Source organism: Acomys minous, assembly GCF_964271855.1.
Source record: "Acomys minous genome assembly, chromosome: 4".
NCBI classification, from domain to species: Eukaryota; Metazoa; Chordata; class Mammalia; order Rodentia; family Muridae; genus Acomys; species Acomys minous.
The window spans coordinates 108481504-108503085 of NC_140486.1; the positions used below are offsets into that span (position 1 = coordinate 108481504).

The 21582-nt window shown below is 42.4% G+C and overlaps 1 protein-coding gene across 1 annotated transcript in view; it reads right to left on the reverse strand.

Annotated features, from left to right (window-relative positions):
* PTH2R (parathyroid hormone 2 receptor) overlaps positions 1–21582 on the reverse strand; it is a 79081-nt gene that overhangs the window by 28669 nt on the left and 28830 nt on the right. Inside the window, exons 5-9 of the mRNA XM_084780798.1 lie at positions 15112–15209; positions 13234–13423; positions 12489–12642; positions 7440–7500; positions 1762–1825 (exon numbers count right to left, since the gene is read on the reverse strand). Coding sequence (XP_084636924.1) covers positions 1762–1825; positions 7440–7500; positions 12489–12642; positions 13234–13423; positions 15112–15209 — 567 coding nt within the window. The remainder of the gene's footprint in view (positions 1–1761; positions 1826–7439; positions 7501–12488; positions 12643–13233; positions 13424–15111; positions 15210–21582) is intronic.

Below are 21582 nucleotides of genomic sequence, written 5' to 3' on the forward strand. Positions count from 1 at the left end.
TGAAGGAGCAAACAATCACAGGAGGAATACAGAAGACAAAGGCTGTCAGGGCAAACATGCAGAGAGGTGAACGGGAGAGGAGAAATCAGAGCAGAGAACAGCAGGCCCTTTCTGCACTCAACTGTCCCCTGCAGGTTCACGGATGCTGTCCCAGAGACAGCTACAGCTCTGAGTCGTCACTAGGTTGGCAGGGTAGCGTTTTGCTTGCTTTTAAAAGGCAAGGATTCATTAAAGTCACAGGCTCCTTTATCCCTGACACAGTGTTTGAACTTCCGAGACACGGGTCTAATTTGACAACACAATGCCAAGGTGCCAAACTGCCTTCCTGAGTCTATCCCCACACCATTTCATTTCCCACTTGAAACACTGATACCCACAGGCCTCCGCGAAAGGTCTTTTTGACCTGCGCTATTGTCCTTTCCACCAGCTTTCCTATAAGCAAAATAAAATAAAATAAAATAAAATAAAAACCTCCTGTTGGTTGTCTAGAAGAGCTCAGAGATACTAACAGCTGCCCATCTGAATACAGTCTGGTCACAAGCAGGGAGAGTGAGTAACACTTGTTGGCAAAGAGGAGGGGAGAGGGGGCCAAGAAGGGTGGAAATGAGAGGTGGGGGACAGAGAGAGAGAACTAGGATGAAAGGAAGTCAAAAGTAGTAATTGGGTTTCTGACTATACTTTCTTTCTTTCTTTTTTTTTTTTTTTTTTTTTTTTTTTTTTGGTTTTTCGAGACAGGGTCTCTCTGTAGCCCTGGGCTGTCCTGGACTCACTTTGTAGACCAGGCTGGCCTCGAACTCACAGTGATCCGCCCGCCTCTGCCTCCCGAGTGCTGGGATTAAAGGCATGCGCCACTGACTATACTTTCTAATACGTTAATATCTATCTAGCATTCGCGTTTTTAGGATATATGTATCACCCCGTGTCGCATGCAAGAACACCAAGTAAATACAAGCTAGCATAATTTCTTCATCAAAACACAGAGAAGCTGAGGCCGTGAAGTCTTCGGGGAAAGTGAAAAGTGAGCATTTTGTTGAGTCTTCTTGGCTTAGCTGCATAAATTTGTTCTCCTCGGCATCCCAGGGGCAATGCACAGTAGAAACATTAAAACACATAGGTCTCAGCCGGGCGTGGTGGCACACACCTTTAATCCCAGCGCTCGGGAGGCAGAGGCAGGAGGATCACTGTGAGTTCGAGGCCAGCCTGGTCTACAAAGCAAGTCTGGGACAGCCAAGGCAGTATGCACCAGCTCTGGCCTTTTGCTCAGTTCACCTAGTAGGCGGGGTCTTGAAGGACTGATTCTTCTTGCTGGGGAACCAGCTGTCTCCATGGAACAAGTGCGACAGACAGAAGCTTCTAGCAATGCTCTTCTTCCTCTGCCCTGCCATTCCACCCTTTCCTTCTCACCACCTTGATTTACTGATTGATCTTGAGAGCATTAACGCCAGACGCAGTTGGTGAAAGGGCGGGGAGGCGGGGCTTTAATTTAAGGCCTTTTAATTCCCCGCACCTATAACTAGTCATTATGTGTAATGAAGCCTCAGAACTGTCCCATGGGGGCAAGGGAAGAATGGCAAGCACTTTCTGCACCAGTCCTGGCATCAGGCACAAGCAGGGGGTCTGACCCGCAGCCCTGACTCTCCCAGCTGTAGTTCCTAACACCTACTGTACAGTACAGCAACAGGCAAACTCGCCCAGGGTCTCAGGAGCGATTTCATTTGTTCATTTATTGTTCGTTGAAGCTACACAAACTTTTAAACTTACCCCAATAGCGGCTAAGATTGGAGCCTGGTAAATCCACCTGTCTCCAGCACTAAGTTCCCAACACCTAAGATTAAAAAAAAAAAAGAAGAAGAAGAAGAACCTTAATGAATAAATCTGGTGAAATAAATAAATGAGAATTGATTCTTGTCCCAGCTTCTTTTGGAGAAACAAGTACAGTTTTTGTTTTGTTTTGTTCTGTTTTTTAAAGATTTATTTATTTATTATGTATACAAATCTCGTTATAGATAGTTGTGAGCCAACATGTGGTTGCGGGGATTGAACTCATGACCTTTGGAAGAGCAGTCAGTGGTCTTAATCTCAGAGCCATCTCTCCAGCCCCACAAACACGGTTTTTAAAAAGTCTTATCCTGAAGTATCCAGACCAGTGAAAACACTTCAGATCCCGATGCCCTCTCTGTGAGGAAACATGCATATGAGTGTTACAACACTGGAGAGTTTCTTCTGTAATGCTTGGGTAAATGCCTTGTTCTTAAAGCCTCAAAACAACTAGTGGCCTAAGTGTAGCACAACAGTGCTGTGCTTTAATTAGCATCAAGATGAGAGATGATAATTAAAAAGTTGTTAGTCCCCCAAAATAATCCACCTCATAACTAAGAGCAATTTTATTCTGTAGCTTATTACCTATAGAAATACAACCAAAAATTGAGAACAAATAGTTTTCACCATAAAAATAAAAACTCAGCTGTCTTTGATGGACTGTAACTCATTAGTGTCCTATTGAATGCTGACTGATTTCTGCATTTATTTGTAAGTCTTCAGTACTAAATTTCATGAGTGTAAGTGGTTCATTGATTTCTCATTTGAACCAATTTAACATCTTCCTACTTCCTCATTGAATAAGGTGTTAGAATTTTTGGCAGGTGTTCATTTCATGTTTGTGTATGACCCATGATTTTATATTCAACTTTTATAGTTTATTTTAAGCATGCCTTTAATCCCAGCACTCGGGAGGCAGAGGCAGGTGGATCACTGTGAGTTTGAGGCCAGCCTGGTCTACAAAGTGAGTCCAAGATGGCCAAGGCTACACAGAGAAACCCTCTCTCTCAAAATAAATAAATTAATTAATTAATTAAATTAAATTAAATAAAAATGCCCCACGATTTAGCTATTACAATTAGTTTCTAATTTCTAACTAAAATGTAAGTAATACATAAGCAGAGATCAGTGTGGGGAGAAGGTAAGGGGTATTGGGAGGTACCCTAAGTGCCTAGAATACTATATAGAATACAGATGGAAATTAAATATTTGTTTTATTTGAATTACATAAATTGAATCCAAAGCATGTTTAACCCAACCTCAGCTAATCTTGTTTGTACTGGTGAAAGTCATATACTAGACTACATAGTACAGAGGGTTTTTTTTTTTTATTACTTATACTTGAAAGTTTGGTGTAACACTTGAACAACTATTTTAAACTTACAGACATGTAAATGAAAGGCTTCCATTTCTTCTTGTCTGACAAAACTCAGTATTGATTATACCATTAGTAAGTGATATAAAAAATTGGGGGAACATAACATTAATTTTTCAAATTCTAGATGATGAACTTATCAAGAAATAATACTTTATAATTTATAGACGATGAAATCCTATTCTAACATCTTTTATGAGGTAAAATATCTTCAGTCCATATCTAACAACTATGCATTTTTAAAGCAAAGTTTTAATGTACGAGTAATGCATTCTCACCTCAGATTTGAAAACTAGAAGACAGGTACTGAGACACCTCCACCTTCCCCACGTTCTTTCATTATTTTGTTAAATATGTTGACAGTGCCTATGCATTTCCAAATGAATACAAACATTATATTCTTACTTTCCCTTATTGCTATATTTTGGATCTTATATTACCCTCCAAAACCCTGCGTGTTAAAGGCCTTGCCCCAGTGTACGGCATTACTGGGAGGTGATAGGATCTCTACAAGGTGGGGCTTAGTGAAAGAAGTTGAATTGTTAACAGAATGCCTTTGAGGGAGAAAATGGGAGCCTCTGCCCCCTTTCTTTTTGATTCCCAGATACCATAAAGTGAGTGGCTCCTCTCACTTTGATGGACAATATAGGCCCAACAAGGCCAAACAACCATTGATTAAAACCTCTGAGAGTCAAATATAAACTTTCTCCTGTTTTTGATTGTCATGAGTATTTTGTCACAGAAACAGAAAGCTGTAATGACTAATAGTGATTATCAGCTTCGTATGATCTAGGATCACCTGCGAGACAAATCGCTGGTCATGTCTGTGCATTTCTCAGTTGGGTGACTGAATTCTGAAGACCCATTCAACGGGCTGGAGTCGTGAGCTAAGTAGAAAGGAGAGAGCAAGCAGAGGACCCACATCCATCCTTCTCTGCATCCTGAGCACAGAAGCGATGATGAGCCTCTTCAAACCCTGCCTCCATGGATCCTGGACCATGGTGGACCGTATGCTCGAGACTATAAACCAAAATAAACCTTAATTTTGTCTGGCATTTTGTCACGGAAGCAATAAATGGGACAAAAACACTAACACATTCATCTCACAAAATAATGTAATTTATATGCTGCTGTGCAATTTTATCCTCCTTTTGAATAGACATATGAAAGTGCATATATAGCTTTCTACGCTGGTACCAAAATCTATCAGTTGCACGTATTCTGTTCCAAGACTGTAACACAGAGGCCAACCAGACCCCTACATCAAATTAATTTTGGTCCCACTCAGCTGAAATCTGCATAGCCGATGACCTTGGAATCCTACTAGCATAGAAATCAAGACACAGAATTGTCACACTTGCACACTGAACACCGAATTGAACATTTCCAGCATTAGGCACAAGCCTCTGTCTTTCGCGTTATTCAATAGACAGGAAATATAAGAGATTGCTACTGAGCTGCACAGATCACAGAGCACACCGCCCTCCAATCTTTCGCCTATAACAAAAGTCTTGATGCACCAGCTGCAAGGCTTCTGGACTCCATTCCTTCTCATTTCGGCTTTGAGCATTTAATAATATCCTCCCAATCTTTCTTCTCTGCCTCGATGACATTTTACCATCGCGCCTCCTAACACATGAGATTCAGTCATGCGACTCTAGTTCTACAAAATCACTATATTTGGAGGTAGGTAAAAAATCGGCTGTCTCTAAATGTATCAAAAACTTCAGTCAGAGTGTCAGAGATCCAAATTTTCTTTTTGATATAATAACAGAGGCAAACGAGATTTCAGACAGTTTCAAGGAAATGCTATAACTCCTTATTTTAGATTAATTTCTCAATGCCCCACAACATACACAGCTGAGGAACTAGACTCTGTTCAGATGTTTTTAAATAGATTTTTAACACTCTAAGAAATGAAGTTGTATCAGACCCAGAGGTTTGACGAGAAAGTAGGAATTAATTTCTCCAACACTGGAAACCTGTACCATCCCCCACCTCTCTCTTCTTTCCTCTCTGCCATATTCAGTAAAATAGAGGAGGCAAGACAACCTGGAAATTGTGCAAATCCTAAAGTGTGTCAGTGCATTTGTTGTTGCCTTCTCACCTGCACATCCCATCTTTCCTTCTGAAGGACGAAGCTAAAGTAGGATAAAGAAGTAGCATGCCCCCCTTCACTGGCACCCTCACTCACTGGCACCCCTGCTCACTGGCACCCCCCCTCACTGGTACTTCCTCTCACTGGCACCACCACTCACTGGTACCCCCGCTCACTGGCACCCCCCCCTCACTGGTACTTCCTCTCACTGGCACCACCACTCACTGGTACCCCCGCTCACTGGCACCCCCACTCACTGGCACCCCCGCTCACTGGCACCCCCCCGCTCACTGGCACCCCCGCTCACTGGCACCACTGCTCACTGGCACTCCCCGCTCACTGGCAGCCCCCCCCGCTCACTGGCACCCCCACTCACTGGCACCCCTACTCACTGGCAACCCCTGCTCACTGGTACTTCCACTCACTGGCACCACCGCTCACTGGTACCCCCGCTCACTGGCACCCCCGCTCACTGGCACCCCCACTCATTGGCACCCCCGCTCACTGGCAGCCCCCCCACTCACTGGCACCCCTGCTCACTGGCAACCCCCGCTCACTGGTACCCCCGCTCACTGGCACCCCCACTCACTGGCACCACCACCCCCGCTCACTGGCACTCCCCGCTCACTGGCACCCCCACTCACTGGCACTCCCCGCTCACTGGCACCCCCACTCACTGGCACCCCCCGCTCACTGCCAACCCCCCACTCACTGCCATCCCCCCTCACTGGCACCCCCGCTCACTGCCACCCCTGCCCACTGGCACCCCTTATCTCCTCTAAATGGGGCTAGAATAAAGTAATCAGGGATTATTCTGGTTTTGTTACTGTTGCTGTGATGAAAATGCCCCGACAAGAAACAATTAGAGAGAAAGGAGTTATTTGGCTTACATTTTGAGGTTAAACTCCATGAGTAAGGGCAAAACCAAGGCAGGAACCCAAGTTGTAGCACATCCATGGTCAGAGGGACACAAATGCGCCTGTGTTGCCTGCTTTCTTGCTAGGTCCTCAACTAGCTTTCTTCTAATCTTACATAGTTCAGGACCCCTGCCTAAGGAATATTCCTGCCCACAGTCAGCAGAGTCTTCCGGTATCAGTTCAGGGACTCCTGCACAGGAGTGCTCACAGGCCAACCTAATTTAGACAACTCCTCAGTGAGAGCTCTCCCCTCCAGTGAGTTTAAGTTAGGGCAAGTCGGTATTGAAACTAATCATCATGGGGCTAGAGAGATGGCTCAGAGGTTAGGAGCGTTGACTGCTCTTCCAGAGGTCATGAATTCAATTCCCAGCAACCACATGGTGGCTCACAACCATCTAAATGTGATCTAATGCCCTCTTCTGCCCTGTAGGTATAGATGCAGGCATAGCACTGTATACATAATAAATAAATAAATCTTTAAAAACAAAAACAAAAAACTAACCATCATGGATATTCTATAAAGTGTTCCTGGTTTTTTAAGTAACTGAAGCATATGATATTGGTTTTGTGATTTTATCAACTAGTTTAGCTTCTCCCTGGACTAATAACACTTGATAGAATCTAAGGCTGGAAGAGGGTTTTTTTTTGTGTGTGTGTGTGAATAGTATTTCCAAGTACCTTTTGAAAGTCAGTCTGGTATGCTTATTTCTAAATAGCCAAGGTGCAGAAAAAAACCAAGAGCTCTAGCTTTTCTTTTAAAAAGACCGTTTTAGGGCTGAGGGTATATTTTAGTGCTACACTGTGTGGCTAGAAAGTACGAGCCCTGGGCCGATGCCTCAGCACCTCACACAGAGAAACATACAGAAGGCAAACTGAGAAGCTGAGTGTGGGGCATTTCGAAGGATGGGCATAGGTATGTTTTGATCGTGGTAGATCTCAAATTCATTACGTAAACCAGGAAGTTCAATGTTGGAACATATTCTGTAGGCCCTTCTGTCCTCCAACCTAGGAGCTAAAGAGCTTCCAGGTACTGCACTGAAGTCTACGATTGCACGCGGACAACTGCACCAGAATCACCCCACCACCCCCCACACCCCACCCACCACACCCCACACCCCCCCACCCCCAACTCCCCCCCGCCCCCGCAAAAGGGCCACATCATCCAGAAAAAGAACCCAAGTGAAAGCCTGAGTCCGCAGAAACCCCCAGCCTGGTTTTGGTTTCCACTAACCTGGTATCTGCCAGAGTGGCTCGTGCCACCGCCCAGGCCACAACAAATGCTGCCGGAAACCCTGTAACCAGAAAAAAAAGAGTAGGAACCCATATTTACTTTCAGGTCGAGGATTGCTTGGTTTGTTTGCTTGTTTGTTTGTTTGTTTGTTTCTCCTCATGTGACTATAATATTAGAGGTTAAGAGAAGGAAAAAAATAGATACACACAAAAAAAATAATAATATTGTCAATAAGAAACGTGCCCCTAATGCCATCTCACCGGTTAGAGTAATGAATGGCGAGACGCACAAAGGGCAAACTGCCCCTGGGAGCCTGAAGATGCTGATGTTTGATCATGTTCATGACAGGGATAGAGGAGGAAACTACAATCTGAGGGGACTGAAGTGCCCCAGAGCCACAGGCATTCAGAGGGTGGCACACTCTGACCTTTTTACCACACAGGTGCCTGTTTTCAAGGAGAGAGGCAACAAGGAACCAGAAAAGCTGGAGAACTGTGGCCTTGAAAGCATTACACGCCACGTTCTATAGGCAGACGGTAAGGAGAAGCAGCCCGCAGGTTCTAACACCAAAAAGGCTGTGACTTCATCCTTCCTTGGCTCCGATTCTGACTCCAAACAGAGGCATCTGCCCACACTCAAGGGACGTCAGGAGAACAAAACATAACGCTGTAGTCACTTTGAAATGATGTTCGTGGGTGGAGTTTTGTTCCTGAAGCCAGCTTGCATGTTTACTTTTTCAATTTCTCCACTGATCATGTTTATTATAGGTTCTTTTCCTCTAATTTCTTTTTTTAAAGATTTGTTTATTTATTATGCATACAATGTTCTATCTGCATGTACAGAGGGCACCAGATCTCATTACAGATGGTTATGAGCCACCATGTGGTTGCCGGGAATTGAACTCAGGACCTTTGGAAGAGCAGCCAGTGCTCTTACCCTCTAAGCCATCTCTCCAGCCCCTTCCACTAATTTCTTATGGCTTGATAAGAAACAGGTTCTGGCCTCCTCACTGGTTCTTTGTTTGAGCTGTGAGCCCTCAGGGCAGTCTGCCTTTGCTCAGTTAAAGGCGAGGTTCATCACAGAGAAACCTTGGAGACTTGATTTCAGATTTCCCTAAGGAGGATGGAAAAAAGGATAAAAGTTTCCTGTTTCTAAGCAAGTGTGGGTTTCTAACTTTCTTTTGCAACTTTTGTTAATTTGCTCACATGATTTGTCATTGGGATGGTACAACAGTAAATAAGCAAGGTCCTTTGAGATCTCTGTTTCATGAGGGCATAGTTATTAACAGTCTGCCAACCAAAGAAAAGCTCAAGGCAAGATGGTTTTAGTGAAGAATTCTAACAGACCTTCAAAGAAGAGCTAATACCAATGCTCCTCAAACTATTCCACAAAATAGAAACAGAAGGAACTTTGCTAAACTCATTCTACAGGGCACAGTCACCCTGATACCTAAATCACACGAAGACTCAACAAAGAAAAAGAATTTCAAACCAATTTCCCTTATGAACATTGATGCAAAAATACCTAATAAAATACTCACAAACATAATCCAAGAACAACATATCAAAAGCATCATCCACCAAGATCAAGTAGGCTTCATCCCAGGGATACAGGGATGGTTCAATAAATGAAAACCCATCAATGTAATCCTCTATACAAACAAACTGAAAGAAAAAAAACTATATGATCATCTCAGTAGGTGCAGAAAAAGCCTTTGACAAAACCCAACACCTTTCCATGTTAAAAGTACTGGAGAGGAATCAAATCAAAGACCCAGAAATGCTCAACATCGTTAGACATCATGAAAATGTAAATCAAAATAACTCTGAGATTTTATCTTACACCTGTTAGAATGGCTAAGATCAAAAACTCAAGTGAAAGCACATGCTGTCACATGCGAGAATGTGGAGAAGTGGGAACACTCTTCTGTTGCTTGTGGGAGTGCAAACTTGTACATCACCTTTGGAAATCAATCTGGTGCTTTCTCATAAAACTGGGAATAGTTCTACCTCAAGACCCAACTATACCACTCCTGAACATGTACCCAAAAGATGCCCAACCATACCACAAGGACATTTTCTCAACTATATCCATAGTAGTTTTATTTATAATAGCCAAAAACTGGAAACAACCTAGATGCCCCTTAACCAAAGTATGGATAAAGAAACTGTGGTACAGTTACACAAATGAATACTACTCAGCTATTAAAAACAAAGACATCATGCAATTTTGTAGGCAAATAGATGGTATTAGTAAAGATCACCCTGAGTGAGGTAACCCAGACACAGAAAGACATGTATGGTATGTACTCGCTTATAAGTGGATATTAGTCATAAGGCATGGGATAATAACATACAATCCACAGACCCTAAGTAACAAGGAGGGCCCAAGAATGAATGCTTTAATCTCACCGGGAAGGGGAGATTAAACAGACATCTGCAATATATGGAGGGAGAAAACTGGGTGGAAGAGGAGGTGGGGAGGGGAGTGGGGGTAAGGATCAGGTTTGAGGAAGGAGGAGGTCTGGAAGAGAAAATAGAAATTGATGGAGGGAAATCTCTGGAATGGGGGAGGCTCCCAGAAATCTACGGGAGTGACCTTGGCTGAGACTTCTAGGAGCAAGGGATATGGAGCCTGAAGTCGCTACCTCCTGTAGCCAGGCAGGACTTCCAGTGGAGGGAGGGGGACACCAACCCACCCATGAAACCTTCCACCCAAAATTTGTCCTGCCTACAAGAAATGTGAGGATAAATATGGAGCAGAGATTGAGGGTATGGCAAACCAACAACTGACCCAACTTGAGACCCACTCCATGGGCGAGACCCAACACTATTAATGATATTCTGCTATGCTTGTAGACAGAAACCTAACATAACTGTCTTCTGAGAGGCTTCATCCTACAGCTGATGGAAACAGACCCACAGACAATCATTAGGTGGAGCTCGGAGAATCTTGTGGAAGAGTGGGAGGAAGAATTGAGGGAGCCAGAGAGGTCAAGGACACAAGATACTACAGAATAAACTAGCCTGGGCCCACGGGGGCTCACAGAAACTGAACCACCAACCAAGAAGCATGCATGGGCTAGACCTAAGCCCCCTACACAGATGTAGCAGATGTGCAACTTATTCTTCACATGGGCCCCTAATAATTAGAGCAGGTGTTGCCTGCCTTTGGATCCCTTTCATATAGCTGGGCTGCCTTGTCTGGCCTCAATAGGAAAGGATGAGCCTAGTTCTACTGTGATTTGACGTGCCAGGGTGGGTGAGTAACCATGGGTGTCCTCTCCTTCCCTGGGGATAAGGAGATTGGGAAATGAGGGAGGAGTGTGAGGGTGATACTGGAAGAGGAGGAGGAAGGGGGCTGTAATCATGCTGCAAAGTGAACTAAAAAAAAAAAAAACTAGAGTCGCAAAGAGAAAGTCCAATGATAGACTAGCTACAAATTTTATTATTGTGTATGATTGTGCTAATGAAATCAATCTAATTTTGGGTAAAAGGCACCTATGTGTCAACATCTGTGAGGATCCTATATTCTTTAGTGTATGTCCAGAAGCCTCCCCCATGAAACAGAGATCTCAAAGGACCTTGCTTATTTACTGTTGTACCATCCCCATGACAAAAATCATTGTGAGCAAATTACAAAAGTAGTTAGAAACTTATACTGGCATAGAAAGAGGAAACTTTCATCCTTTTCTTTTCTGTCCTCTGTAGGAAGATCTGAAACCAAGTCTCCAAGGTTTCTCTGTGATGAACCCCAACTTTAATTGAGCAAAGGTAGACTGCCCTGAGGGCTCACAGCTCAAATAAAGAGCCAGTGAGGAGGCCAGAACCTGTTTCTTATCAAGCCATAAGAAATTAGAGGGAGCTGGGCGTGGTGGCGCATGCCTTTAATCCCAGCAGTTGGGAGGCAGAGGCAGGTGGATCACTGTGAGTTCGAGACCAGGCTGGTCTACAAAGTGAGTCCAGGACAGCCAAGGCTACACAGAGAGACCCTGTCTCAAAAAACTAAAAACAAAACAAGAAGTTAGAGGAAAACGAACTTATAATAAACATGATCAATGGAGAAATTCAAAAAGTAAACAAGCAAGCTGGCTTCAGGAACAAAACTCAGTCCACAAACATCATTTCAAAATGACTACAGCGTTATGTTTTGTAATCCTAACGACCTTCAAGTGAATTAGCAAGAAGTTTCACATTTCAGATGCTGTGTCAATTTTAAGTCAAAATGGACAAAGGAATATCCCTGCTTCATTGGGGGAAAAAAGTCTTCCAATTTAGTCCTGAGACTAAATTGTGCCTTTCTCTTATACTGAGCTCCTCATAATTCAAATAGTAAAGCAGCAACTTAGGTCACTCTGCAGTTGTTAAATCTTCAGGTGTTGCTCTCTTAGCCACTGCTGGGTTTTCCTTTCCCTGAAACCTTAACAAGTACACAGTATCCTTTTCTCTGTCTCATGTTGGGATCCTGCAGGATTTAGTAATTGCTCCAGTCCTGGTAAATCATTTGTGTGAGCTAAATATCACGTTTTAAAATTTACTCCACTGAAAGCAATTTGAATAATCACTTTCCAAGAATGGTAAGGCTCCATAATTAGTTTGTAATTTTATGTGTTCAATGCAGTCAAAATAGTGCTATAGATGCTTTTATGGCATGCTTCTTATTTGACCTAGAAATACAAATCAGAGATACACTGCTGTAGCCTATAAATTCAAGCTTGCAAACTGTTAGGAGGAAATCATTGACAGAGCAGACAAGGCACAAGGCACAGGCCTGGAAGGTTTGAACAAGTACAGCTAAAAATGTTCTAGAGATAATCTGGCCTAGAAATACTAACCAAAATTCAAGCTTGAAAAGTTTGTTACTCCTAGAAGAATGATAGAATCAGTTTTGATAAACGTATTTCGCTAACAGAATAATGAAACAAAGAAAAGGAATAAGGTAAGATGGGCGGGATTCATTTGGGGAAATGGCTGAGGGAATGTTGGTGGTGACAGACAAGGCACAATGTCCTCAATCCCAGAATGAGTCAAAGATCTTCTGAGTTCTTACCCCAGCCGATCAAGATGAAGCCCCATAGGTATTTGGTGTCCGAAAAGAAGGACACAAAGATTAAATTATGCAGGTAGAGCCCTTCCACCAAGATCCAATAGTAGTTTGTAGCCAAGAAATAAATAAACATCACAACAGCAATCTTGCATCCGACCTGTCACAAATGAACCAGAATTGATTGAATTAGGACATTTCGTTGTGCTGGGGTACCACCCTGAGACCACTAAAAAGTAATTCTTCCAATTACCTTCTGATAATCAAAAAATGTCTTAATTCATGAGAGCCCTAAAAATCTTGAAAGGATCAGAATCAAGTTGTCTTAACATAGGGCTTTCCAGACTGCAGACTTGATTCTGCTTTCTAAATAACATTTTTTTTTCTTTTCAGCAGTTACCCAATTTCATAACTCTTTCTTTTTATAAAAATAAGATAATCATCAGCGAAAAGGATAAAAATGAGGGAAAATATTAGTATTAGTCACGTTTCTATAATGAATTTGTTCCATTCTGGTCCCTTCATGTGACCACAGCAAAATAAACTGCACCAAACATTAATGACTAAAAACAATAAACATCACACTTCTGAGGGATCTGTGGACAGGCTGATCAGCCTGCTGATCTGAGCTCATCTATCTAAACCCAACTAATTTAAAGATGAGGCAAAACGAGTTAATAAATGTTTAGTGGAATATGACGTGAAACTTGTTTATAAAAACTCTGCAGTCAGAAGAAATGAGAACACGTACATACTGAGATTTGTCCACAGACTGTCCTCCGATGAAGTTCTGAAGGTCACCCTGCGTCACGAGAGCCTGCAGCGTCTCTACCCCCAGGTGAGCCTGGGCCACTCTGTCCTTGACAAAGATGCTCACAGCTCTCAGCATGAAGGACACAAACAAATGCAGGTGGATATAGTTCCTAGTGCAATGCAATCGTCTGTGCAGAGAAAACATTCATTATTTAGATTGGATAAAATTAGAACAGAGGAAGAAAACACCCCAACAAACCCAAATGCCCAAATGCCTCCCCACTGAAGGAAAACATGGTAAACTCAAAAGTGAAAAGTCATTATTAGATTTCTAACAGAATGACTTGGATTAAGAGTGCCATGGTGGCGCACGCCTTTAACCCCAGCAGTAGGAAGGCAGAGGCAAGTGGATCTCTGTGAATTCAAGGCCAGCCTGGACTACAGAGTGAATTGAAGAACATCAAGAGCTACACAGAGAAACCCTGTCTTTAAAAACCAAGAGAAAAAGAAAGGAAGGAAGGAAGGAAGGAAGGAAGGAAGGAAGGAAGGAAGGAAGGAAGGAAAGAAGGACGGACTTGGATCTAAAATGAAAATGTAACTTTCTGAGTATTCATTTCAAATATATTCTGACCTACTATCACTGGGATCCAGTGTTTGCTGTGTTAAACTATCATGCATATGTTATAGTACAGTGCCAATAGAGTATTCAAGTGCGCTCTCTCCCTCTCTCCCTCTCTCCCCCCCCCTCTCTCTCCCTCCCTCTCTCTCTCTCTCTCTCTCTCTCTCTCTCTCTCTCTCTCTTCTCTTCTCTTCATTTGAATTCCATCAATAGGAGTCTGTGACATGCTCACTAAATGAAAAGAAATTCTGAGTTCTCAGATAACCCAAGATTTCTTGATTCAAACATGCACTGATTACTCCTACCTGCTCTGTTCTTTGCTTACATCATATACTTGGGTGTCACTGAGGTCTCAGTAAGAGACGTTCCTTTTCCCTTTTCTACCCTCCAAAACCAGTTCACATTGTGTACAACCTCGAGGCACTTATCACACCACCTACTGCTTTCATCAATTCCTAGACTCTCAGCTAACTCGTGTGTGTGTGTGTGTGTGTGTGTGTGAGAGAGAGAGAGAGAGAGAGAGAGAGAGAGAGAGAGAGAGAGAGAGAGAGAGATGTTAGTATAACCACCCTGTATATGTTTTTCTCTGGCATTGTTCAATTTTGTTGGTCACAATTTTGTGCCAATTTAAGTTATATAGAATTTTATTGGTCACAAATGTAATACCGTTTTATGTGCTGATATCAAATAATTTAGATACATACATTTGTATGTATATAATAGTACCCAAAGGATTTGGGGAAAATGAGTAACTTCACCATGAGTGGATATTTTTTGTTAAATCATATGCAGTACCAGAACCTTTTACAAACACATATACTGAGATAAAGATTTATTAGCCTACAGGAGTCACACATGTGATGCTTTCAGTTTTTAGAAGACATGGAAATGAACTGTCAAAGACAAATAACAGCAGTCTTGTACTAGCTGAAAATTGGGGTGTGGGTGGTTGCTCAGTGTGCAGCATGCTTACCTAGCACTCACAAAGCCCTACCTTCGGTCCCTAGGACCATATAACCCAGGTATGCCATTTAGCCTGTAATCCCAGCACTGTGTAAGTGCAGGCAGGAGGATGGAGATCAGATCATCATTAGCCACTGTGACTCTGCCGCCAGCCTGGCCTATATGAGACCCTATCTCACTCCACAAATAAACGCCTATAGGAAAAATCTAGAGAACACAGGCTGTGTGCATTGGGTGTGCCCTACAGATGGGCATTAGAGCCCCTCTGGGAGAAAGCCCTTGGGAACCACTCACCTGAAGTAGCCAATGATGAGAATGGCCACAGCCAAGGAACCAAAAGAGACAGAGTAGCCGACAGTGTACAGGACATAGAGGCTTTCAAAGAACTCTTGCTGTAGGGGAAGAGATAGTCAGCACATGTAAGAGAAAATAGTTCAAAACAATTTCCTCCATTTGGGAATATTGTGTCTGGTTCTCTCTAGCTTTTATGGGCTGTAACTTACACGAGATGAGACAGACAGATCTAAGACAAGCTGCTTGACAGGCGTTGACACACCAAGTTCATTTGTACCCTTCGCTAGTGGGGAAAAAAAGCCACCCACTGTCCACCCACGCACAAATGTGATTTCAATTTCTGTCACCACAAATTAGCTTTCTCTGTTCACACGCTTCATATTCTTCCAGTCTGTTCTTAGACTTAAAAAAAAAATTATAAAATGTATGCTCTTTTGTCAACATACTGTGGTCGATAATCTTCAGTACTGTTACGTGTTCTTATATTTCATTTTTTGTTAAATTTTTTTTATTTCAAATGGTAGAATCACAGAAAATGGAAAGATATAGTAAGTAGGAGGGGGTTTCACATACCCTCTATTCATTATCCTTTAATGGTTATATCTACCATAATTACAGTAAGATGCACAAACCAGGAGCGCAACACTATTGCAATGTACTGACTGATTTACCTGTGTTACATCTTTATGACACCACTGAAATCGAGAGCAGAAGCCATCCACCAGTGCAAAGATGCTGCCCATACATGGCAATGCCTCCCCTCCTCTTCCCTGACATCCAAGGCCCTGGCAAATTCAAAATGTTTTCCACTACATGAATTTGTCTTCTCATGGTGTTGGCATAAGCTGACTGAGACTTTTGAAAAATTAACCAAGAGCCCTTGAGATGGATCCAAGTTGTCCCATCCATTGCTCATTTGATATTTTTATTGCTGAGTAACGTCCAGGGTACATTCATAGCATATGTATATTGTCATATTTGAGTGAGTTTCCTATCAATAGTATACAGTTGGGTCATATTTTAGCAGATGACATCGGTTGCTTTGTGTATATAGAGCATATTTTATACATACTGTCATAATGCGGCTAAGCACATCATTATTTTATATTGCATGGTATTTTTTTTAATTTAAAAACATTCTTGCTTCTCTTGTGTGTTATTTGAGTGTCTTTGGAATTCTATTTTATTATTTTGTATATTTTGTTCAATGTTTGATTTAGGTATCACGTTATCTTGCTGAATGTGGAAACTGTACCCTGCATGGAAAAACTCGGACTGTTCAATGATCTTGTTTCCTAATTAAGACATTAACATTATAACTTTCTTTAAAAATTCACATTTGGCATTTCACATACTTCAGACTTTTATTTCTTCAATGTGAACTTTGCCACGAGTCATGTAATTTTCAACTGTTTGTGAGCTGTTCGTGTGCTTATAATTATAATTTTTCATTAATAATTTTAGAATCAGAGAACATACCGAGGATTTCAGTTAAGGAAGTTATGGAGAGTTCATTTTAGACCAATATAAATTCTATCCTGTTAAAATTTCAATGTGTGCTCCTAAAGATATGACTTTTGAGTTATTGAGTACTCTGTAAATGTCAATTTAATCCAATTGTTTGAAAGATAGACTATAAAAAAACCTATTATCTGTTGCATGAGAAATTTTAAAATATTTTTTAATTTAAAGTTAAATTTAGGAGATCCAAGATGGTGGCGAGCAGTGTGGACCGTGTTTGAAAGCTCCAGTGAACAATTCAGGGAATTGCACAGATTTCTGAGCCAGGAACACCAAGGTCCCCACACCACGGCAGCAGAAGTGCTCCATGGTTCGCAGGGACCAGGGTGCGGAGGACCTGGTTGCCTCTGCACACTCGAGGAGCGAGGGCTTTCTCGGATCAGAGCAGCAGCTGCAGAGACAGCAGTGTCACCAGCGGCACCAGCGGCTCCAGCGGCTCCAGCAGCACCAGCGGCGGTGGCTGAGGTTTGCAGCTCCGAGCCTTTCAGTGGAGGTGATTGGTGTGGTGGACAGTGGGAGTTGCTGCAGAAGAGGGGAGTCTGGACAGGATTTGGGTCGCGTGGTGCCTTGTAACCCAAACTGGACTCAGCAGACAGTTCAGCCCCAGAGTCCTGGGTTTGCTCAGTGAGCTGTGCCGTGGAGAAGCTGGCTCAGCTCAGCAAGCAATTCTGCCCGAGGCACAGCTCCCCTGCTGTGATACAGGCTGGGCTGAGTGCTCACTTCCACCCTAGGTTCCAGCTCAGCACAGCCGCAGTTTTCCTGCTGTGACGCAAGCTGGGCGGAGCGCTCACTTCCACCCTAGTCGTTGGCTCAGCGCAGTCGCAGTTCGGCTGTGACTCTGGCTGGGTGGAACGCTCACTTCCACCCTAGGCGCCTGCTCAGTGCAGTCGCAGTTCTCCTGCCGTGCCAGACGGTTCAGGCCCTGAGAAACTAGCTGAGCTCGACGCGTGGTTCGGGCCCATAATCCCTGGCTGGACTTGGCAGGGGACCCAAAAGGTTGTGGATACCTTGGCCTGATCCAACGCTCATTCAGAGACCCAGAACGATTGTAGGACCCACAGCAAAGGGGAGCTGAGAATCACTGGCTGTGAGAGCCCAAAAAGACAGGGCTAACCTCCTGCCATCCACACCAGTGAAGTATCAGGATCCAGCCTACGGAAATCATGAGAAAACAAGTGAATCTATCATCAGACTCCCTCTACCCAACTCTGGAAGTTACCCAACAAAAACAGAGATGGCAAGATGTCTAAAGGACAGCGTAAAAGCATACACAAAAAAACCCCAAAACAACATGGCGTCTCCAGTTTCCAGCTATCCCAAAGAAAACAACCCAGAGAACTCAAATACAATGGAAACACAAGAAAATGACCTCAAATCCTTGGTAATGAGGATGATAATGGAGGAAACAAATAAAATTCGAAATCAGATGCAGGATGATGCAGCCAAGCAGGTGCGAGACATAAAAGAAGCACATAGAATGGAACTGGAAAATTTTCAGGAAAATGTAAACAACCAGATGAAAGAAATAAAAAAATCTGTTCAAGATATGAAGATGAAAATGGATTCAATGATAAACACACAGACAGAAGAAAAACGAGATCGTGAGGCCTCAGAGAAGAAGGCAAATGACACAGTGCTGAGCTTTTCTAACAGAATCCAAGAGATGGAAGAACGAATCTCAAGTCTAGAAGATACAATCATAGATCTTGAAGCAACCATTAAAGAAAATGCCAAATCTGGAAAACTCCTGACACAAAACAACCAAGAAATTAAGGGCACCATAAAAAGAAGAAATCTGAGGAAAATAGGCATTGAAGAAAGAGAAGATATCAGACTCCAAGGCCCAGAAACTATTCTCAACAAAATCATAGAAGAAAATTTCCCCAATCTAAAGAAAGAGATGCCTATAAACATACAAGAGGCATACAGAACACCAAATAGAATTGACCAGAAAAGAAAAACTGCCCGTCACATAATAATCAAAACACAAAACATACAGAACAAAGAAAAAATATTAAAAGCTGCAAGGGAAAAGGGCCAAATAACATTTAATGGCAAACCTATCAGAATTACACCCGACTTCTCAGCAGAGACCATCAAAGCCAGAAGGGCCTGGACAGAGATCCTGCATACCCTAAGAGACCACAGATGCCAGGCCAGACTACTTTACCCAGCAAAACTATCAATAACCATTGATGGAGAAAACAAAATATTCCATGACAAAACCAAATTCAAACAGTACCTATCCACAAATCCAGCTTTACAGAAGTTACTAGAAGGAAAACTCCATCCCAAAGGGTCAAGCTACAACCAAAACTACTCAGGAAATAGATAACTATACCATGGCAAAAACACAACTACACAAACGCTCGACTGGAACCAACATCAAAATTAAGACTCTTAACAGTAACTGGTCATTAATATCTCTCAACATCAATGGTCTCAATTCTCCAATAAAAAGACACAGACTAACTGAATGGGTGCATAAACAGGATCCAACATTCTTCTGCATTCAAGAAACACATCTCACCCATAATGATAGGCATTACCTCAGGATAAAAGGTTGGAAAAAAATATTCCCAGAAGACGCTCCAGCACACAACAAGAAAATTTGCTCAACCATGTTCATAGCAGCCTTATTCATAATAGCCAGAACATGGAAACAGCCTAAGTGTCCCTCAATAGAAGAATGGATAAAGAAACTGTGGTACATATACACTATGGAATACTATTCAGCTATTAAAAACAAGGAATTCCTGAAATTTGTGGATAAATGGATTGAGCTAGAAATGATCATAATGAGTGAGTTAACCCAGAAGCAGAAAGACTCAAATGGTATATACTCACTTATAACTGCATATTAGCCCAAGGGGCATGTCCCACGAAAGCCTTCACTTACCAGGAAACTGAGACAGAGGGGAGGACATTCTAGTGGGACTCTAGATGAGAGAAGCATGGGAGAATGGCAAAGTAGAAGGATCCAGAGGGTCCTAGAAGCCTACAAGTAGAACATTATGAAAGGCAGATTTGGGCACAGGGGTCCCGCTCAAACTAAGGCACCAGCCAAGGACAATACAGGCGGTAAACCTTAAACTCCTACCCAGATCTAGACAATGGACAGAACACTCTCCACAGTAGAGTGGAGAGTGGGATATTACTTTCTCACATACTCTGGTGCCTCACCTTTGACCATGTCCCCTGGAGGGGGAGACCTGGTGGCACTCAGAGGAAAGACAGCAGGTTACCAAGAAGAGACTTGATACCCTATGAACATATACAGGGGGAGGTAATCCCCCTCAGGAACAGTCATAGGGGAGGGGAATAAGGGGAAAATGGGAGGGAAGGAAGAATGGGAGGATACAAGGGATGGGATAACCATTGAGATGTAACAAGAATAAATTAATAAAGGAGAAAAAAACAAAAACAAAAACAAAACAAAAAAAATAAAGTTAAATTTAAAAATATAAATAAATAGATAAAAGTACTTTTTGAATCCAGCTTGATGAAATATGGATATTTCTCTTGTTAGCTTTGACAGTGTTTCCTTCCTGGCAGCTCTGAGGCTGCTCTGTAGTTTGACAATCAAATAATGCTACAAGGCACATGAGTGGGCATGTGCACCTCCAACATACGGGCTGCATCTCCTTTGGGTATATGCCCAGTAGTGGGACTTCTGGGATAACATGACATTCAATTTTTAATTTTATAAGAAACTGCCTACTTGTTTCCACAATGATTGTATTCACCTGTCTCCTACCAGCAAACAGTCTTCCAGGGTCCCCTTGATTAAGCTTTTACAATTTTTTTTTTGTCATTTTGGTAATAATTGTTCTAACAGATACAAGATATCTGTATTGTAGGGGTTGTTGTTGTTGTTGTTGTTGTTGTTGTTGTTGTTTAGATTTTTGAGACAGAGTGTCCTAGACTCACTTTGAACTCACAGAGATCCACCTGCCTCTGCCTCCCAAAGGCTGTGATTCAACGCGTGTGCCACCACCACGCCCAGCCTGTTACTGTAGTTTAATTTACATTTTCAGATGATGAACCGTTTACATTTTTCTGATTAGCAATGTTTAACATATTCTCATATCTGTTGGCAGTTTGCGTATTGTCCTTTGAGAAATATCTATTCACATCTGTAGCTTATGAAATAATTGCTTCATTTCTTACATTGAGTCGTCCTTATTGCTTACATATTTTAATATAGCCTTGGCAGAGAGGTGGGGCCTTCACTACATAGGCCAGGCTGGCTTTGAACTCCCAATCCTGCTATCCCTTTCTCCCAAATGCTGGCATTAGAGGTCTGCCGCGCCATGTCTGGGTGGATGCAGGCTCCTCTGTGCTCTCCCGCTCCATAGGTCGTCTCTTTGTTCTACCCATTATTCCCCTGGTTGCTCTTTTGTCTATACTGACGTTATTGTCTATGTTTTACTCTTTCCGGTGTTGCGCGTTTATTTGGCTTTCTCTTTGTACGCAGGATAACAGTCATTCGGTTCCTCAGCACAGTGGTAAGCAGCATCCCTACGCCGTTCATGAAAAAGACCACCTCTTCTCCGTGGTGTATTTTTGAGCATCCTTCTCAAAACTTCATTGGCCATGAACATGCAGATTTGCTTTTAATGTCTCCATTCTGCTCCATAGGTCTGCATGTCTGCTCTTATGCCGGTATCACGCAGCCCTGGTTACTACATTTTGTGATGTGTTTTAAAGTTGGATAGTGTAACTACTCTAGCTTTGTTATCACTCAAAAGAGTTTTGCCTATTCGTGGTCCTTTGTGAGTCTATACAAATTTTAGAAGTTTCATCTATTTCTATTTTTAAAAAAGACACTGAAAATTTTATAGGAACTGGAATGAATCTGTAAGTCAATTTGGTTATTTTGGACATTTAAAATATATTAATTCATATAATCCACAAACGTTGGCTGCCTTTCTACATGTTTGTAGCTTC